This window comes from Dromiciops gliroides, chromosome 1 (assembly GCF_019393635.1).
Source record: "Dromiciops gliroides isolate mDroGli1 chromosome 1, mDroGli1.pri, whole genome shotgun sequence".
NCBI lineage: Eukaryota > Metazoa > Chordata > Mammalia > Microbiotheria > Microbiotheriidae > Dromiciops > Dromiciops gliroides.
In genome coordinates this window covers 277,666,522-277,688,252 of record NC_057861.1, presented here as the reverse complement: position 1 = coordinate 277,688,252, position 21,731 = coordinate 277,666,522, and the positions used below count along the sequence as shown (strand labels likewise).

Genomic DNA, 21,731 nt, shown 5'->3' with positions numbered 1-21,731 from the left:
CATCCAGAAAAAAGAACTGTGGAATCTGGATGACTTTTATCCTCTTTTTTTCTTTCTTTTTTTTAATCAAATTAACCAATATTTTATCTATTTTATTGGTTTTTTCATAAAACCAGCTCTTAGTTTTATTGATTAATTCTATAGTTTTTTTGCTTTCAATCTTATTAATTTCTCCTTTAATTTTCAGGATCTCTAATTTAGTGTCTAATTGGGGATTTCTAATTTGTTCTTTTTCTAGCTTTTTAAGTTGCATGCCCAATTCATTAATCTCCTCTTTCTCTTTTTTATTCATGTAAGCATTTAGAGTTATAAATTTTCCCCTAAGCACTGCTTTAGCTGCATCCCATAGATTTTGGTATGTTGTCTCATTATTGTCATTCTCTTGGATAAAGTTATTGATTGTTTCTATGATTTCTTGTTTGGCCCATTCATTCTTTAGAATGAAATTATTTAGTTTCCAATTGATTTTCATTCTACTTTTCCCTGGCTCTTTCTTACATGTAATTTTTATTGCATCATGATCTGAGAAGGATGCATTTACTATTTCTGCCTTTCTACATTTGACTATGATGTTTTTGTGCCCTAATACATGGTCAGTTTTTGAAAATGTGCCATGTACTGCTGAGAAAAAGGTATATTCCTTTCTATCCCTATTCGATTTTCTCCAGACATCTATCATGTCTAACTTTTCTAGTAATCTATTCACCTCTTTCACTTCTTCCTTATTTATTTTTTGGCTAGATTTATCTAATTCTGAGAGGGGGAGATTCAGATCCCCCACTAGTATAGTATTACTGTCTAATTCCTCTTGTAACTCATTTAACTTCTCCTCTAAGAACTTGGATGCTATACCACTTGGCGCATACATATTTAATATTGATATTACTTCATTATCTATAGTACCTTTAAGTAAGATGTAATTTCCTTCCTTATCTCTTTTAATGAGATCTATTTTTGCCTGCACTTTGTCTGAGATAAGGATTGCTACCCCTGCCTTTTTTACTTTAGCTGAGGCACAATATATTCTGCTCCAGCCTTTTACCTTTACTCTGTGTGTATCTCTCTGCTTCAAATGTGTTTCTTGTAAACAGCATATTGTAGGGTTCTGGTTTTTAATCCACTCTGCAATTCGCTTCCGTTTTATAGCAGAGTTCATACCATTCACATTCACAGTTATTATTACTGACTGTCTATTCCCCTCCATTCTATTTACCCCCTTTGTACTTTTCCCCCCTTCTTTCGCCCTATTTCTCCTCACCGACGTTTTACTTCTTACCCCTGCCTCCCCTGATCTGCCCTCCCTTTTTATCACCCCCCTCTCTTTTCTTTACCCTTTTCTCCCTTGCTTTTATCCTCCCTTCTATCAGTCCCCCCCTTCCCCTTCCCCTTTTGCTTCCCTAAAGAATGAGTTAAGTTTCTTTATCCCAATGAACGTATATGTTATTCCCTCTTTGAGTCAAATCTAATGAGAATAGGGTTGAAACAATGTTCCCCCCTCCTTTCTTTCCCTCTATTGTAATAGGTTTTTTTTTCCCACCTCTTCATATGATATAATTCATCCCATTCCACCTCCCCTTTCCTCTCCTCCCCATAGACTCCCTTTTTAACCCCTTAATTCTTTTGTATCATCACATCAAAGACAATTTATATTTATACCCTCTATGTAAAGTCCTTCTCTCTGCCCAAATACATTTACAGTTCTTAAGAGTTATGAGTGCCTGGTTGGGCCGGTCTTCGGTAGGGCGCCAGCATGGGAGTCGACATTCGCCATAACAAGGACCGGAAAGTCCGGCGCAAGGAGCCCAAGAGCCAGGACATCTACCTGCGGCTGTTGGTGAAGCTCTACCGGTTCCTGGCCCGAAGAACCAACTCAACTTTCAACAAGGTTGTGCTGAAAAGGCTGTTCATGAGCCGGACCAACCGGCCCCCCCTGTCCCTGTCCCGAATGATCAGGAAGATGAAACTGCCGGGCAGGGAAAACAAGACAGCTGTGGTTGATGGAACCGTGACCGATGATGTGAGGATCCAGGATGTCCCCAAGCTGAAGGTGTGTGCTCTTCATGTTACTAGCAATGCCCGGAATCGCATCCTCAAGGCTGGTGGGAAGATCCTCACCTTTGACCAGCTGGCCATGAGCTCACCCAAGGGCAAGGGCACTGTCCTGCTGTCTGGTCCCCGCAAGGGCCGCGAGGTATACAGGCATTTTGGGAAGGCACCTGGCACTCCCCACAGCCACACTAAACCATATGTCCGATCCAAGGGCCGAAAGTTCGAACGTGCCAGGGGCCGCCGCGCCAGCCGAGGCTACAAAAACTAATTCCCCTCCTCCTTGTTACATTAAAGATTTTTGACAAAAAAAAAAAAAAAAGAGTTATGAGTATTATTTTCCTGTGTAGGGATATAAACAGTTTAACCTAGTAGGGTAACCTTTTTTTCCCCCCTCTGTTTACCTTTTTAAACTTCTCTTGAGTCTTGTATGTTGAGATCGAATTTTCTATTCAGTTCTGGTCTTTTCACCAGGAAAGATTGAAAGTCCCCAATGTCATTAAATGTCCATCTTTTCCCCTGAAAGAAAATGCACATTTTTGCTGGGTAATAGATTCTTGGCTGCAATCCAAGCTCCTTTGCCTTCCGGAATATCATATTCCAAGCCTTGCGGTCCTTTAATGTTGAAGCTGCCAGGTCCTGAGCAATCCTAACTGTGGCTCCATGATATTTAAATTGCTTCTTTCTGGCTGCTTGGAGTATTTTCTCCTTCACCTGATAATTCTGGAATTTGGCTACAATATTCCTTGGAGTTTTCCTTTTGGGATCTCTTTCAGGAGGTGATCGGTGGATTCTTTCAATGATGATTTTATCCTCTGATTCTATGAAAACAGGGCAGTTCTCCTTAATAATTTCCTGGAATATGGTGTCTAGATTCTTTTTCTGGTCATGGCTTTCAGGCAGTCCAATGATTCTCAAATTGTCTCTCCTCGATCTGTTTTCCAGATCAGTTGTCTTTCCAATGAGGTATTTCACATTTTCTTCTATTTTTTCATTTTTTTGATTCTGCTTGACTGATTCCTGGTGTCTCATGGATTCCTTATCTTCCAACTGTCCCACTTTAATTTTTAAGGCATTGTTTTCTTCAGTGAGATTATGCACCTTCTTTTCCATTTGGCCAAGTGAATTTTTTAAGGCAGTGTTTTCTTCAATGAGATTATGCACCTTTTTTTCCATTTGGCCAGATGAATTTTTTAAGGTATTGTTTTCTTCAGTGAGATTATGCACCTTTTTTTCCATTTGGCCAAATGAATTTTTTAAGGCTTTGTTTTCTTCAGTGAAATTATGTGCTTCCTTTTCCAAGCTGCTGATTCTTTTTTCATAGTTTTCTTGTTTTGCTTTCATTTCTCTCGCCATTTTTTCTTCTACCTCTCGCAATTGATTTAAAAAAAAAAATTTTTTTTCAGGGCAATGGGGGTTAAGTGACTTGCCCAGGGTCACACAGCTACTAAGTGTCAAGTGTCCAAGGCCAGATTTGAACTCAGGTACTCCTGACTCTAGGGTCAGTGTTCTATCCACTGTGCTACCTAGCTACCCCTCACAATTGATTTTTAAAATCCTTTTTGAGCTCTTCCAGGAAGGCTTTTTGTTCTTGAGACCAATTCACCTTCCCTCATGAGGCTTCAGATGTAGGCAATTTGAGGCTATTGTCCTCGTCTGAGTTTGTGTTGACTTCTTCCCTATTGATACAGAAGCTCTCAATGGAGAGGGCTCTTTTTTGCTTCTTACTCATTATTGCAGCTTATTTATTTATTTTTTAAGTTGAGGTCTGCTCTGGGGGCACCAGGGTCCCTGTTTTGGGCTTCTTGTACAGGGGTATAGGTGCTGTGTGACCGGGTTTTTACTCTGAGGCCTTTATGGTGTGTGGAGATCCCCCACCCTGCACTTCCTGTCTGATTGTGCTCTGCCAGCCAGGCGCCGGACCCCGGCATCTGATCCCGCCTGACCCATTTGTGGCCCTCTCGGCCGGTGCAGGTAGGTTTTTCCACTGTCTTTCTTGGCCACCAGATTTTTGAACCAGGTTTCAGGGGCCTCAATTGTTCGGCTGTGGCCCGCAGCTCCTGCTGACTTGCCCCGACCCCCTTGGCGCTGGGTTGCTGCCCTGCGCTGGGCCTCCCTTTTGCCCAAGTCAGACCAACCTTTTCCTGAAGTCTTCTAAATTATCTCTGGTTGGAGGACTGTGTCTCTCTGTCTCTTTGCAGGTTCTGTAGTTTCAGAATCCATCCAGAGGCTTGATTTAATGTTTGTTTTGAGGGAACAGAAGGAGAGCTCAGGCAGCTTGCTGCTTCCTCTCTGCCATCTTGGCTCCGCCCCCCTTTTATCCTCTTTTGATGTGTCGCTACACACTGATCAAAGATAATTGGTTAGTGTCATTCAATTCCATTAATTGATGTGACTTGAGGGTGGTCCATATTAAAATGATGATATCAGGGTTTTAATGAGAGATTGACCCTAAGGGGCAAAGGGGCATTCGGATAGGTGTGGTTTCACTGGCCTACACACAAGGGAGTCTATCTTCTTTCTTTGAATATCTTGCACAGGATTAGGCCCTGAGTTTAGCTGAACCTTCCTGAAGTGGGCATGAAGAGAAAGGGTCCCCCCCAAAAAACCATTATAAATAATTATTTTCTCACACAACCAAATACAGGAAAGCAGAAATAAAAATGCAACCTTTCAGACCACAATGCAATAAAAATTACATTCAGTAAAGGGGCATAGAAGCAAAGATTAAAAAAAAATTAACCGGTGGCAGCTAGGTGGTACGATGGATAAAGTACTGGCCCTGGATTCAGGAGGACCTGAGTTCAAATCCAATCTCAGACACTTGACACTAGCTGTGTGACCCTGGGAAAGTCACTTAACCCTCATTGCCCCACAAAATAAACAAACAAATAAAATAACTGAAAGCTAAAGAATTTAATGATAAAGAATGAGTAGGAGTAGGTCAAAGATCAAATCGTGGAAACAATCAATAACTTTATTTAAGATAATGACAAAAATGAGACAATATACCAAAATTTGTGGGAAACAACAAAAGAAATACTATGGGTAAGTTTACATCTCTAAATGCTTAAATCAATTAAAAAAAAAAGAAAGCAGTTCAATGAATTGGGCATGCAACTAAAAAAAATTGAAAAAGAACAAATTAACCCCCCCCCCCAATTAAAGACCAACATAGAAATACTGAAAATCAAAGGAGAGATTAATAAAATTTTAAGTAGAAAAATGTGAATTAATAAAACTAGAAGATGATTTTATGAAAAAATAAATAAATTAGACAAACCATTCTTTTTTTTTTATAGCAACAAACATTTATTTTATTTTTTCCAGTTACATGTAAGGGTAGTTTTCTTTTTTTTTTTCTTTTCTTTTTTTTTTTTTGGTGAGGCAATTGGGTTTAAGTGACTTGCCCAGGGTCACACAGCCATTAAGTGTTAAGTGTCTGAGGCCGGATTTGAACTCAGGTCCTCCTGAATCCAGGGCCAGTCCTCTATCCACTGCGCCACCTAGCTGCCCCAAATGTATTAATTGAACTCTTTTTTTTTTTTTTTCTGGGGCATTGAGGGTTAAGTGACTTGCCCAGGGTCACACAGCTAGTAAGTGTGAAGTGTCTGAGGCTGGATTTGAACTCAGGTTCTCCTGAATCCAGGGCCAGTGCTTTATCCACTGTGCCACCTAATTACCCGTAAGGGTAGTTTTCAACATTCATTTTCATAAAATTTAGAGTTCCAAATATTTTCCCCTCCCTCCCTCTCTTTCCTCCCCCCTCCACAAGACTGCAACCAGGTTATATATGTACAATCCACAAGTGTTCTTTTTATCAGTTCTTTCTGTGGGGGTGAATAGTAAGCTTCCTCATTATTTCCTTGGGATTGTCTTGGATCATTGTATTGCTAAGAGTAGTTAAGTCATTCACATTTTCTCATTGAACAATACTGTTGTCACTATGCACAATGTCCTCCCAACTCTGTTCACTTCACATCAATGTTCATTAGTCTTTCCAGGTTTTTCTGGCATCATCCTGTTTGTCATTTCCTATAGCACATGACCATTCCACCACAATCATATAGCACAGCTTTTTCCATCATTCCTGAATTGATGGACATTCCCTTGATTCTCAATTGTTAGCCTCCACAAAGAGTTGCTATAAATATTTTTTGTACAATTTTTCCCCCTTTTCTCTTTTTCATGATTACTATTGTTAACTATTTCCCTTCCTTCCTCTTCCCTTCCCCATGATATTTATTCTTCTTTCATCCTATCACTCTTCAAAAGGATTTGCTTCTCTCTGTCCCCTCCCCCACTCTGTGCTTCCTTCTTTTGCCCCTCTCTCTTTATCCCCTTCCCCTCCTATTTTCCTGCAGGGAAATAATAATAATAATAATAATTAATAATTAATAATAATGTGTACATTATTCCTTCCTTGAGCCAATTCTAATGAGATTGAGGTCTTTGAGCCAATTGTGATGAGTGTTAGGCTCCTTTACTGACCAGATTAAATAGATTACTCCACCCAGTTGGGTGTGTGTGTGTGTGTGTGTTAGTCCCTCCTTGAGCCAACTCTGATGAGTTTAAGATCTTTGAGCCTTTTCTGATGAGTATAAAATTCATTTACTGCCCTGCTCCTCTTCCATCTCTTCCCCCACTCCATAAGCCTTTTCCTGTTTCTTTCATGTAGGATTTCACCTCTGCCCTTCCCCCTCCCCCACTGCATTCATTCCCCTCACCCCTCAATTTAACCCTAAGGATGTCATCATGGGGCAGCTAGGTGACAGTGGACAAAGCACCACCCCTGGACCCAGGGGGATCCCAGCCAAAACCCAGCCTCAGACACAAGACAGTCACCCACTGTATGACCCCAGGTATGTCTCCCAACTCCAATTTTTTATAGTTCTCTAGGGTCTTGTATTTGAAAGTCAAATTTGCCATTCAGTTCAGGTTTTTTCATCACAAATATCTGAAAGTCTTCTTTTTCATTAAAGTCCCATTTTTTCCGCTAAAAGATTATACTGAGTTTTGCTGGGTAGGTGATTCTTGGTTGTAATCCCATTTCCTTTGCCCTCTGGAATATCATATTCCATGCCCTCCAGTCCTTTAGTGTAGAAGCCGCTAGATCCTGTTCTATCCTGAATGGGGCTCCACAGTACTTGAATTCTTTCTTTTTGGCAGCTTGCAATATTTTCTCCTTGACCTGAGAGCTCTGGAATTTGGCTATAATATTCCTAGGAGTTTTCCTTTTGGGATCTCTTTCTGGAGGTGATGGGTGGATTCTTTCAATTTCTATTTTAGCTTCTTCTTCTTCTAGAATTTCAGGGCATTCCTGAGAATAACTTGGAAGATGATGTCTAAGCTCTTTCCTTGATCATGGTTTTCAGGTAGACCAATAATTTTCAAATTATCTCTCCTGGACCTATTTTCCAGGTCAGCAGTTTTTCCCAGAAGATATTTCACATTGCACTCTATTTTTTTTATTCATTTGGATTTGTTTTATTGTGTCTTGGTTTCTCATAAAGTCACTGGCTTCCATTTGTTCAATCCTAATTCTTAGGCAATTATTTTCATCAGAGAGCTTTTGTACCTCCTTTTCCATTTGACTTTTCAGGCTGTTGACTTTTTTCTCATGCCTTTCCTGCATCACCCTCATTTTTCTTTCCATTTTTTCCTCTACTTCTCTAACTTTCTCTTCAAAGTCCTTTTTGAGCACCTCTATGGCCTGGAACCAATTCATATTTTTCTTGGAAGCTTTAGATATAGGAGCCCTGATGTTGACATCTTCCTCTGAGGGTGCACCTTGGTCTTCCTTGTTACTGAAGAAACTTTCTATGGTCCTCACCTTTCTCTGTCTGTTCATCTTGCCTTTCTTTTACTTGACTTTTAGCTCCCTAAAGTGGGGAACTGTTTCTAAGCTGCAGTATCCCAAGCTTTAGAAGTCCCAGGTGGTATGATTTAAGTAGGATCAGTTTCTTCACTCTCTTGGCCTGTTCCCTGGTCCTAGATGACCCCAGACCAAGTTGCTAATCAACCAGCTTTGTGTGTTGTGGTTTTTAGCTCCAACAAGCCTGTGCCCCTCCCCCACCTGGGCCACTGCTACTCAAGCCTGCCTCTGCTTTCCCAGCAGGGGTGAAAAACCCAAGTTCTGCCTCAGCACCAGCATAGACCCTTGTAGTCTCCCCCCTGCCCAGGGCTCAGACCTCTCACCAGACTGTGAGCTTAGTTCCAGATGACACTGTTGCTTCAGCTGATTCAGAGGCTCTGGGGGGGTCTCCTTCTCTGGTGAGGCCTTCCTGGGACTGGATCTGTGTTAGGGTGACTGTGGGGTTGGGCTCAACTCCTGTATCAGCACAGCAGCTCCCTCCTTCTGACCTTCCAAGCCGTTCTTGGTTAGAAGATAATTTCAGCACATTCTTCTGTGAGTTTTGCTGCTCCAGGCATTTTCCTATGGCATTATTTGGATGTTTTTTGGAGTGATTGTCATGAGTTTGAGAGCTCACTGTCTTTTCTAGACAAACCATTCTTTAACTTGACTAATAAAAAAGAATGAAAACCAAATTACCAGTATCAAAAATGAAAAGAACGAATGCACCACTTGTGAAGATGAAATTAAAACAATTCTTGAGTTATTTTGTCTAATTATATGCCAATAAAATGGACACTCTAAGTGAAATGGATGATTATTTACAAAAATATATATTGCCCAAAATAACAGAAAAGGAAATAAAATGTCCTTCTTAGAAAAAAAAAATTGAGCAAGCTACAAATGAGTTATCTAAGACAAAAAGAAATTCCCTAGAACTACATGGATTTACAAGCAAATTCTACCAAATATTTAAAGAACAATTAATTCTAACTATTCCAATATATAAGCTATTTGAAAAAAATAGGTGGAGTATTACTAAATTCCTTCTATGATATAAATATGGTTTTGATACATTTATACCAGCAAGAGCAAAAACAAGTAAAACTATAGACAATTTCCCTAATTAATATTGATGCAAGAAAGTTTAAAGACTTATAAGGGGACTATAGCAATATATTATAAGATCCTACACTATAACCAGGTTGGATTTATACTAGAAATGCATGGCTCAATATGATGAAACTATAAGCATGATTGACCTTGTCCATAGCAAAAACAACAAAAATCATAGTTATATTAATAGATGGAGAAAAGTCTTTTGACAAAATACCACATCTATTCCTGTTAAAAAACACTAGAAATCAGAGGAATAAATGGAGCTTTTCTTGAAATGTTAAGCAGTATCTATCTAAAACCAAGAGCAAGCATTATTTGCTTACAAGTTCTTTAAGTTAAGAAATGATGAGCTGGTTTTATTTATTTATTTAATTTTTATTTTGTGGGGCAGTGAGAGTTAAGTGTCTTGCCCAGGATTACATAGCTAGGACATGTCAAGAGTCTAAGGTCAGATTTGAACTCAGGTCCTCCTGAATCCAGGGCCAGTGAGCAAGTATAATCTGTAATGGGGATAAACTAGAAGCTTTCCCAATAAGATCAGGGGTAAAGCAAGGATGACCATTATCACCACTGTTATTCAATATTATACTAGAAATGGCAATGAGAGAAGAAAAAGAAATTGATGAAATCAGAATGGGCAATGAGATAGTAAAATGATCACTTTTTCCTGATGATATCATAGTACATTTAGAGAACCCAAGAGAACTGAATACAATCTAATTGAAACAGTTAACATCTTTAGTAGAATAGTTGCAGGATATAAAATAAACCCACACAAATATTAGCATTTCTATATTGTGGTAAAAAACTGAAATTTTAGCTTAATCATCTAAGAGTTGAGAGCATGCTACTGAAGCAGCTTTTGAAGGACCGTCCTTTTGGGGAGGAGACTGCAACAAACAGCCATGTGCCTGCTGCTGCCCAGAGAGCTGGCCAAGGTGTCCAAGGGCACCAACTTCTGGGATGGCAGTTTAAAAACTGAGGGTGGAAAGGAAGTTTGTTCTCTCTCTCTCTCTGTCTTTCAGGCATTCCAGCTTAGCCCTGACAGTGCATGCTTTTGGTGTTCGGTGCTGGTTCTCGGCCTGGCAGGCAGTTTGGGATTCAGTGAGTTTTATAATGGAATATAGACTAAGCTTAGATCTAAGATTATTCATTTGTATTTCTACTTTCCTATTTCCATAATTGGTATCACCTTTTTGTTGTCTAATTAATTCCCAAACAATAAAAGCTAATCCCTCACGGATTAAAGTTTAGAGGCTTCTTTTTCTTAGTGGTCTGGGAGATATATAAGGGAAAAGTTAAAGGGGGAGTTTAATGTTCGTATATCCACAATAATCTTACAATATAGTTCAACAAAACCCAGCAGGAAGAGAAAGATATATTCCATTTAAAATCCTTGGGAGTCTACCTGCCAATACACACAATAGAACTATATGAACACAATTATAAAACACTTTTCACACAAATATAGACCTGAATAGTTGGGAAAATATTAATTGCTAATGGGTAAACCAAGACAGTATAACAAAAATTATAACATTCCCTAAATTAATGTACTTGTTCATTGCCGTAACAAATAAAATACCAAAGAATTATTTTATAAAACTAGAAAAAAATAATAAAATTCACCTGGAGGTACAAAAGGTCAAGAATATACAAGAATCAATGAAAAAAGTGAAGAAAAGAAGCTTAGCAGGACCAGATCTCAAACTATACTACAAAGCAGTAATCATCAAAACTATCTGGTACTGGCTAAGAAATACAGTGGTTGATCAATGGAATAGATTATTCTATAATAAACAGAAGTATTATCATAACCTAGTATTTGATAAAACCAAAGATCTAAGCTACTGGGACAATAACTCACTATTTGATTAAAAACTGCTAGGAAGCTTGTATAAACAAAAGTTGAAAACTATCTTTACATGTAACGGAAAAAAATAAAATACTTTATTAATTAAAAAAAAAAGCTGCTAGGAAAACTGGAAAAATCTGTCAGAAATTAGGCACATACCAACATCTTACACAGTATACCAAGATAAGCTCAAAATGTGTACACTATTTAGACATAAAGAGTGATAGCATAAGCAAATTAGGGGAGCATGGAAAAAAATTACCTGTCAGATCTATGGCTAAGGGAAGAGTTCATGACCAAGCAAGAGATAGAGAGAATCACAGTAGTTAAATTGGTCATTTTGTTTACATGAAATTTAAAGTTTTTGCACAAACAAAACTAATGCAGGGGCAGCTAGGTGGCTCAGTGGATAAAGCACTGGCCTTGGATTCAGGAGTACCTGAGTTCAAATCCGGCCTCAGACACTTGACACTAGCTGTGTGACCCTGGACAAGTCACTTAACCCTCATTGCCCTGCAAAAAAAAAAAAAAAAGTAAAACAAAACTAATGCAGCCAAAATTAGAAAGAAAACAGGAAATTGGGAAATAAATTTTTACAGTAATTTCCCTTGATAAAGGTTTCATTTCACAAATATAGGAAATAGAAACAAATTTATAAAAATAAGAGCATTTTCTAATTGATAAAATGGTCAAAGGATAGGAACAGTTTTCAGAAGATGTAATCAAAGCTATCAATAGTCATATAAGAAATGCTCTAAATCACTAATAATTAAAGAAATGCAAATTAATTTGAAGTACCATCTCATACCCATTAGATTAGCTAACATGACAAACAAAGAAAATGATAAATGCTGGAGGGAATGTGGAAAATTAGGTACATTAATGCACTGTTGGTGAACTATGAACTGGTCCAACCATTTTGGAGAACCATTTGGAACTTTGCCCAAAAGGCTATAAAACTGTCCACACCCTTTGTTCCAGCAATACTATTACTACTAGAGATCAAAGAAAAATGAAAAGGACCTATATGTAGAAAAGTATTTATAGCTCTTTTTTTTATGGTGGCAAAGAATTAGAAATTGAGGTGATGCTCATCAATTGGGGAATGGCTGAACAACTTGTGGTATATGATTGTGCTGAAATATTATTGTGCTGAAAGAAATGATGAAGGGGATGGCTTCAGAAAAACCTGGGATAACTTATATGAACTGATGCAAAGTGAAGTGAGCAGAACTAGGACAACATTGTACATAATAATAGCAATACTATTATGGTAATCAGCTGTGAAACACTTAGCTACTCTGATCAATACAATTATCCACAACATTTCCTAAGAACCCATGAGGAAAAATGCTATCTACTCTCAGAGAGAGAGAAAGTGTAGGTTGAAGTCTTTTCTTTTTTTCCTTCTTTCTTTCCTTTTTCTTTCTTTCAATATGGCTATTGGGAAACTGTTTTGCATTACTTAATATGTATAATGGAAATCCTAGGGTTTTTTTATTTTGTTTTGTTTTGTTGCCTTCTCAATGGGTTTGTGAGGGAGCAAGGGAGAGAATTTAGAATTGAAAGTAAATTTTTTTTAAAAAGACTATACTCGGGGCAGCTAGGTGGTGTAGTGGATAAAGCACTGGCCCTGGATTCAGGAGGACCTGAGTTCAAATCTGGCTTCAGACACTTGACACTTATTAGCTGTGTGACCCTGGGCAAATCACTTAACCCTCATTGCCCTGCCAAAACAACAACAACAACAACAACAACAAAAAGTCAGGGGTGCTATCTCTCACCTGGACTCAAACAAAAAAAAGACTATACTCAATGTTTTTACATCTTGGTAGAACCTAGCAGAATTTGTCTTCTCTTGACATAATCTTTAAGAACCCAAGTATATCTCTTTTTCAATGAGTCATCTCAGGCCTCCAGTGGATTTAATTGACTAGAGGAAAACAATCAATCAACAAGAAGGGACATCCATAAAATGAGGATATTTTAGACTCATGACTAACTGTAATTTCTTCTTTATATTTAATCAAAATCTGCTTCTCTATAGTTTCTGGTTTTTAGGGCTAAGTAATAAGTGTAATCCCTCTTCTTTGAAGACAAAGAACATCTTCTCCTTCCCCTGCCCTTACAAATTCTTCTCCTTTGAATTATAGATATCTTTAGTTCCTTCAACTGATCCTCATAAGGCATATTTTGAGTTCTCTTATCATCTTAGTCACTGCCCTTTGGATGCCCTCTAGTTTTTCAGTCAACATACTTCTTAAAATCTATCTTACCCTAGAACTAAACACAATACTTAAGATATGGTATAACTAGGATAGAGAACAAATGAAATATTACCAAGATTACATTAGGTCTTCTGGCTGACATATCTCATGAGTGCCTGAAATTGCAATCCACTAAAAATCCCAGGTCTTTTTTTAAAATGAAAATCAAGTGAAGAACTTTATATTTATTCCTATTACATTTCATCTATTTTATTTACTATAATGTGGAGGTATTATGTCACTGAAAGTTATGCCCACAATGAAAACAGAGATCTTTCAAAGTACTGAAGAAGTAAATTTTACCTTTTCAGTAGGCTTGATTGAAATTACTTAGGGTTCTTAGGTACAGTACTTAAGGCCTTATTGTGAAAAAGAAGAGCCAAAAATAACACACCCTCCAAAGAAAGGCAAAACACTAAATTATTTGATCAAATTGCTTTTATTTATTTCAGTCAATGCATGCATTATATTCCTGTTATTTTACAGAGGTTGTTTAATCACCTTATTCCTTAACAGAGAAATGATAGCCTTACTCTGATTTCCACATGACACAATGGAAATAATTCAAGTTCCTTGAGACGTACAATAGGGAATGCCTAACCCAACATCTTAAACTACTCAAAATGACATCATCATCCTTAAGATGGTGTCTCATGATGTAATGTCTTCTCAAGTCTCTGATTTTTACCACTTGAAGCTTTGCTTTTGCTCAGACTCAGTCTCTACTGAAGCACTGACCATTCTGTCATAATCTAAATGGCATCTTGGGCTTGGTATGATCTACTTTCAAGGGGAATTTGATCAATCAACTCTTTGTTGATGTGGCAGTGGCCAAGTTCATGTAAATATATGAATATACTGAAGCAATGCTTTATTGTTTTAAGTTTCAGTATATCTCAGCCTTAGTCCTCTTCCCCTTGCCTCAGCCCCCACCCCAGAAGAATATAAGCTCTTAGAGAGAAACTGTGTTGATTTTTATCTTTGTTATCTGATGGTAAGGGAACTTGGACTTCAGACAATAAGCACACAATCTAGAGGCCTGGCACATAGTAGACATTCAAATAAAATAAATAATGTTAACAAAGCACTTTAAAGATTTTCATTGTGTGAGGTAACACTGCAAATATTAACATTCCCATATTATAAATGAGAAAACTCAGGCCAAGAGGAATTAAGCAACCATTTATTTCAAGGTCACAAAGGTAGTAAATATCCTGACTCCAAGTGCTGTACTTTCTCCCCAAACCTAAACAAGGGTCAATTCACCACATACTTAAGTTTCCTCATGAACACAAAAGGGTATTTAGCAAACCTTCTGCTTTTTTGTTTTGTTTTTGACTTTTGTTTCTTTTGCTTTCTTTTGAACTCAATTTTGTAAAGTGGATGTCTCAGAACCACGAGATGTGGTATAGTGACCTTTCCATAACATTTTCAGGTGTCCTCAAGGACACATTACTAAATTTGGCCTTGATCCAGACACATTTGGATCATAGTTCTAAATCTAGAAGGAACTTCAGAGGTCATCTGTCCAACCTTCCATTTTACAGATGAGGAAACTGAGTTCCAGGAAGTAAAATTACTCTCCCAAGTACATAGAAAGTAGAAGAGCCAGGATTGGAGTCTAGGCTCTCTTGGTACTCTTTCCCCAGTACTAGTGATCACTGGTATCCATTCTTATGACTGAGTTTACAAAATAGAACTATACAATTAGAAATATGGATGTTCTATTTATAATTATTTCCAACACTAAGCTGTTTGGAAATATGAAGATTTCTTCTAGCATTTCAGATCCCTTCTAGCTTTTTAATGTATTTTTTACCTTGTTTTATTTTTTTCACTTAAAAAAAATACCTTTATTCTGACAAAATACACTCCTACATAAAAGTTTGATACAGGTTTCCAAACTAATAATTCCTATTTTGACCATAATATGGTACTATATGAGACAACCAGTCATTGTTTATAATCTGATGCCAGTGGTTCAAGGACACATACACACCTAGGTTCAATGCCTTCACTGGGACTTCACAGTTAAAATTATATAATTCTACAAGCTGTGATCAAAACAATATTTCCTCTCCTTTAAAAAAAGTTAAATTACTTAATAATATTTCTCAGATTTTCCAGAATTTTCCTTTGGAGTAAAAGTTTTACAGGTTTTAAACGGGCTGATCTGCATTACTAAATACAGTTGTCCTTTTACAGTCATTGCCTAAGCTTACTTCCTTTCCTCTCTACTTGTTATTTTCCCACTCAGTTAAATTCAGAAGTATTGACTCTCAGGATTATTTGAGTCAAAAAGCATTAACCTTTTCTCATGGTTTCCTCCTTCCTGCCTTTCAGATAGGTAATAAGAAAGCATTATGGTTAGAGAAGCAGACATTTCACATTCTCACACACTTACCTTATTTTTGAATGGGGAAAGGTTATACGAGAAACTTCTCTTTTGTGTGAGTGTGTGTGTAGGTATATGGTTAACCAATTATTCTGAGTCATAACTTTTGGGGTGGTTTTTTTTTGGGGGGGGGGGCTTGAACCTATGATTTCATTGGTGGAGGGAATTCCCAATTTGGAAAATGACCTTAAAAACTGGTCATCTTAGAGAGCTGCCTTGTGCATTATGTAGTAAAATGGCATGAAAATATTTGTCAATGTTTTATACGCAGGTTTTCCTGATTCTGAAGCTGGTTCTCTATGCACTATGTCAGGCTGCCTATTCACTCTGTTAATAACATTAGGGCCTTTTCTTGCAGATAAAAGCCTTTGAGGCATCAATTCTTATAGTTGTAGTCTGCTGACACCTAGTGCCAATGCACCAGTATAGCACTAATGAAGCAAGCACGGTGACTATTCTATAGCCTGTAAAATACTGGCTTGCAGAGATTGGTTACTTTTAGATACTCATACACTAACTAATAGGATGAGAGGTATGTTATTGTTGATTAAAATAAGCTGTGGCAAATATACCCAGAGATAAAAACATGTATTACATTTCACATAAAATTAAACCTCAAGATTTGGGGTTTTAAGACTTTCCAATAATTGCTAATAACAGTGGATAGAACACTGAATTTGAAGTCAGGAGACCTAGATTTCCATGATGGCTCTTCCTACCCATGTGGCCCTGGAAAAGTCACTTAACCTGTTAGATAAGGTGAAAGACCTTTGATTTCATTGGTATAGGGAAGCCCCAAGGAAAGAAAGTCCCTTTATAAATGCAAGTTGGCAAATCCTTCTCAACTTATAGTCTTACAGCACAGAGATTGCCTGGGGTCACCTAGCCAGTAGGTATCAGAAGTGGGGGTTGAACCCAGGCCTCCTGGCTTTGAGGCTTGCTCATTTACCGTGCCTGCTCCCACTCATTTCCCCCCCACCCTCCATCATGTCTTGCTATGTGTCACAATTTCACGATGGCAACACCAACAACAAACATTTAGGGGCAGCATGGTACAGTAGAAAAATACTAGGAGAAACCTAAATTTGTATCTTGGCTCTGACTACTTACTAAGTTGTGTAATTCTGGAAAATCATTTAACCTCTCTGAGTCTTGGTTTTCTCATTTATAAAATGTGGGGGATGATACTTAAAATTCCCTTCTCATATGCTACATATTCTAAAGTAATATGAGTTATTATTTATGAAGTAGCTCCCATGTGCTAGTGTTCCTCAGAGTATGACGGTGGAGAACCAAAGTCAACCAAGCTAATGCCAGATACAAAGATAAAAATTGTCATAATCTCTGCCCTGTAGAAACTTGTTTTCTACTGAAAAAGTGCTAAGGCTAAGACACTGAAACTTAAACATGGAGAACACATACATATCCTATATAACCCTGACCAACATGACTTCACAATAGTTATGAATACATTATTGTTGTCGTTAATACCTTAGCATAAAGTCATGGAACACGGCTGTAAGATTGTTCCTATGGAACTAAGAAGCCCTTCCTAACTAACCCTCACTGCAACATTCTTTCATCTAATATCACGTTGTATCAAGCCTAATCAATGTCATTAGTTGGGGTAATCCTGTTTCTTTCCACAGGACAATCATTCATTCATCAAAGGGTAAATTATGCTTGCACAAGATCCCAATTAGTGGTCAGTCCCATAGGCATCTTAAACTCAACATGTTCAAAACAGAACTTGTTCTCTCCTCTCCATTACACCCCCCCCCCCCAGCCTCTAGACTTCCTTGTTTCTTTTGGAGGGATCACTAACCCTACAGTCAGCCAGGTTCACTTTGGAGTGTCTGACCTTTCCTCTCCTTATCCTCTCACCCAATATAATCAATTGCCACGACTTATCGATTCTACTTCTGCTCCATTTCTTCCATTTGTCCTGTTTTCTCTATTCACAGAGCCAGCATTCCTAGTCCAGGCATTTACCTCTCACCCAGACTACTGCTTCTTGTTGTTGTTCAGTCATTGTCTGACTCTTCATGACCCTGTGAACCACACCATGCCAGTGCTGTCTGTAGGGTTTTCTTGGCAAAGGTACAGGAGTGGTTTGCCATTTCCTTCTCTAGTGGGTTTGCAACAGCCTACTAATTGGACTTCTAGCTTCTCCTCTTTGCATTATATCCTTCCTCCCAAGCTGCCAAAACAGTCTTCCTAAAACACAAGCTCTTCTTATATCACCTCTTCACCCCACCCCCAAATGATCAGTGACTTTCAGTTAGGGTGTAGGACTAATAGTGGTATAGCTGGGGCAAAGGGTATGCACAGTTTATAACTCGTGGGAACAGTTCCCAAGTGTTGTCCAGAATGACAGTACTGATTTACCAGGAAGGGAATAAGCATTTTCATAGAGCCTGCTCTGTGCCAGGCACTGTGCTAAATACATTAAAATGTCTCTTTTGAGACTTAACACAACCCTTCAAGGTCAGTGCTGTTATTATCCCTACTTTATAGTTAAAGGGATCACAGAACTCAGGTCTTCCTATTTCCAGGTCCAGTGTCTCATCCTCGGCACCACCAGCTGCCACAGCTTTAACAACCATGTATCAATGTGCCTGTTTTTACTCAGCCTCTAGAACCCATATCATTTACCTTTCCCCCTCAATATTGTCAATATAACGGGTCTGAGGTAGAACCTCAGAGTTGCTTTAAACTGCATTTCTCTAATTATTAATGATTTGGAGCATTTCCTCATATAGCTAGGTTGGAGTTTTTCCCTTTAAAATTGTCTATTCATATCCAGTTGCAGAATGGCTCTTATTCTCATAAATTTGAACCATTTCCTTATATGCCTTGGAAAGTGACCTTTACCAGAGAAACTTGCTGTAAAGATTCTTTTTTCACTTCTATTGACTGTTTCCTTTTCAATCTTAGCTACATTGTTTTTATGCAAAACTTTAAAAATTCTATATAATCAAAATCGTCCATTTTATCTTCTGTGATCCTTTCTATGCCTTGCTTGGTTATGAACTTTCCCCCTATCCCATAAATCCAAAAGGTAATTTCTTTTATATTCTAATTTGTTTATTATGTGACCTTTTATATCCAAGTCATGTATCCATTTGGAGCATATAATGTGAGGTGTTGCTTTAAACCTAACTTCTCAGACTGTTTTTCAGTAATTTTTGTCACATGATGGTTTTAACCCAGTAACTGAAGTCTTTAGATTTATTGAAGATTATTATTGAAACTTAAGTTGGTGTAGTGAGAGGGTAGTCCCTCTGTTCCAGGTTCTCTCTTCTCCATTGATCTTATCTTGGACAACTTCCTTCTGCTTGGAATTTTCCTAGGTGGTCCCCAAATCAGGGACCACTGATTAGAATGTGAATTGGAGGGACCCTCAAGGATCACCTAGTCCAACTAATACCTAAAGAGAAACCATTTCTTCTTGAAGACCTCAATTGAGGGGGAACCCATTACTTCCTGAAATGGTCCATTTTACTTGTGGATAACTCCAATTGCTACAAAGTTTTTCACTTGAAGCACAGCCAAAATAGTGGTGTGATAGGAAGCAATGTAATGAGCTCCTCTCCACAAACTCTTCCCAACAGTTCTAGAAAATCAACCAGACCAAATCCTAATAGGGAAATCCAGAAAAAGGTCACGTGACCTTTGTCCAGTCCAACTCAGCACAGGGAGACAGGGAGGTCTGTGAACACTGGAGATGGGCCCAGGCAAGGAGCACGCTGTACTGTGATATACAAAGAGCACTCCAACACCCAGTGAGAGACTGCATACCAGGGCAAGAGGGGATCTCAGATCCATAATCCTAGGCCCACACTAGGCAAGTGCCAACTGGAAGCTTTGTCTGTTACCGCTCAGTCCCAGGTCACAGATGCAGGGCAGAGTGGAAGGGAATATGCACATGGCAGTGATATTCCAGGGTAGGGAGGCCCAGAGCAGTGTAAGAAGAAAGGGTGTAGTTCAGAAACTAGCTGCAGAGCAACAGTGGTGTGGCTCAGACCTCAGGTGCAAAAGCAAAGTTTCACTTCCAACTTCTAGCCCAGCTTGCAGAGGAATAACCAAAGTAGACATCCCAGACCAAAGAAGAGTCTACAATTCTGCTGCCCTAAGCCAACAGAGCTATCCAGCTGGCCAATATGGGCAAAGTCCAGCAGCAGTCTACTCTTGCTCAGACCCAAACCCAGGTCAGAAACTTTTAGAGCTCAGACCAGGGGGCCAGCACTGACTTTGCTCTGAATCAGACCACTTTGGGAGACTGAAAACTGTCACTGAGTTACTGGATAACACAACACTCAACACCCTAAGACAGCAGCAACGGCACCAGTCTGAACCTTCCCTCCAGAAGTGTCACAGAGCCTAGCCCTAACATTAAGTTCAAGATCAGGAAGAAGCCTGGAAGAATGGGCAGACAGAAAAAGGATGCCACTCTAGTGAGCCATTGTGGTAGCTGAGACAGGAGAGAATGACTCCAAAACATTTACGAGCATCGATTAAGAGAAAAACACAGCTTGGGCACAAATTCAACTATAATTCTAGGAAGAGATGAAACACAAGTTAAAAAAATGTTTTTATAGATGGAGTGAGAAGGAAAAGTGGAAAAGAAATGAAAGCTATGGAAGAAAAAATTGGAAAGGGAAGACTGGATAAGCGATAAAAATAGCTGGTCAATTCAATCTAAGACAACATTTATTAAGCACCTATTCTGGTCAAAGCACTGTGTGAGTCACAGTCTCTGTTCAGTGGGCTTAAGTTCTCTTGAGAAGACACATTTTAAAAGATAAATATAACTGGGCAGGGTGGCAGAGGGAAATAGGGGAGGGGAATTCTGAGAACAATGATACTGTCGGGTTCAGGAAAAGATTTTCAGAGAAGCCCAAGCTGAGCCTTAAAGGAATAAAAGGATTCTAAGAAGCAGAAATAAGGAGTACAGACCACATACAGGAGATAATATACTCAAAGGTTTGGAGTCAGGAGATGGAATATTGAGAGAACAGCTAGTATTCTGGTTTGGATAGGACAGAATTTCTGAAGAGCAGTATGAAATAAGGCTGCAAAAGTAGGCGGAGATAGATTGTGAAGGATCTTTAAACTGGAATGGACTGGAATTTATATTTTATCCTCGAATCATTTTGTAGGGAACCCCTGAAGGTTTCTGAACATGGGAATGGCATGGTCAGATCTCTAAGGTCATCCGATTGGAATTGCATAGTAAGCAGTTAGTGATGTGAAATTGGAGCCCAGATGAAAGAAATTAGGGATATGTGCATGTATATGTACACACACATATATACATGCAGAAAGAGAGAGAGAGAGAGAGAGAGAGAGAGAGAGGGAGGGAGGGAGAGAGAGAGGGAGGGAGGGAGAGAGAGAGGGAGGGAGAGAGAGAGGGATGGAGAGAGAGAGGGGAGAGAGAGAGAGAGAGAGAGAGAGAGAGAGAGAGAGAGAGAGAGAGAGAGAGGGAGAGAGAGAGAGAGAGGGAGAGAGAGAGAGGGAGGGAGGGAGGGAGAGAGAGAGGGAGGGAGGGAGAGGGAGGGAGAGAGAGAGGGAGGGAGAGAGAGAGGGGAGAAAGAGAGAGAGAGAGAGAGAGAGAGAGAGAGAGAGAGAGGGAGAGGGAGAGAGAGAGAGAGGGAGGGAGGGAGAGGAATCACTTGCATAAAAATGATGATTGTCTTCAGTAGGAATAGGGAACTGTGAAGGCGATGGGGAGAAGGGGATAAGTTTTGTCTAGATATGTTGGGTTTGAGATGATGATTCGACATTTAAGGTACCCAGTAAACAGCTGTTGATGCAGGAATGAATTCAAGAGAGACTCCAAGGGGGTACAGTGGTCAAGATAGTGGTGGTGGTTTGATTTACCTGGCACATGCTCCCTTCTGTCTCTCCCTCAGGGAAAAAGGTGGGGACAATACAAGGATGAAGAAGAAGAAGAACAGGAAGGAATGAAAAAAACTGGAGTTTGGTAAAGAACAGGTTTAGGAAGAGAGGCAGGAGGTTATGATAGGATTTATTTCAGAGTTCAAAATCATGGAGGTGGCACAGGTATAGGTGACAAAGTGATACAACATATAGCCATCTCTTTGGGTGGCTGTTGTGAAGATACACACCATGGGAAGTAAGGAGCTTTATGAACTGAGTGTCAGGAGTATTTGAGGGAACATCAAAATGCAC

At 39.0% G+C, this 21,731-nt stretch overlaps 1 protein-coding gene across 1 annotated transcript; it reads left to right on the top strand.

Moving 5' to 3' along the window:
* Nucleotides 1-1,723: 1,723 nt before the first annotated feature.
* On the top strand, nucleotides 1,724-2,368 carry LOC122745913 (60S ribosomal protein L18-like). Its single transcript, XM_043991398.1, has one exon. The coding sequence runs from the start codon at nucleotides 1,751-1,753 to the stop codon at nucleotides 2,315-2,317; it is 567 nt and encodes a 188-aa protein (XP_043847333.1). The 5' UTR covers nucleotides 1,724-1,750; the 3' UTR covers nucleotides 2,318-2,368.
* Nucleotides 2,369-21,731: the final 19,363 nt, after the last annotated feature.

What these genes read in the sequence shown, in the direction of transcription:
- LOC122745913 (XM_043991398.1), top strand. Translation starts at nt 1,751, where the DNA reads ATGGGAGTCGACATTCGCCATAACAAGGACCGGAAAGTCCGGCGCAAG.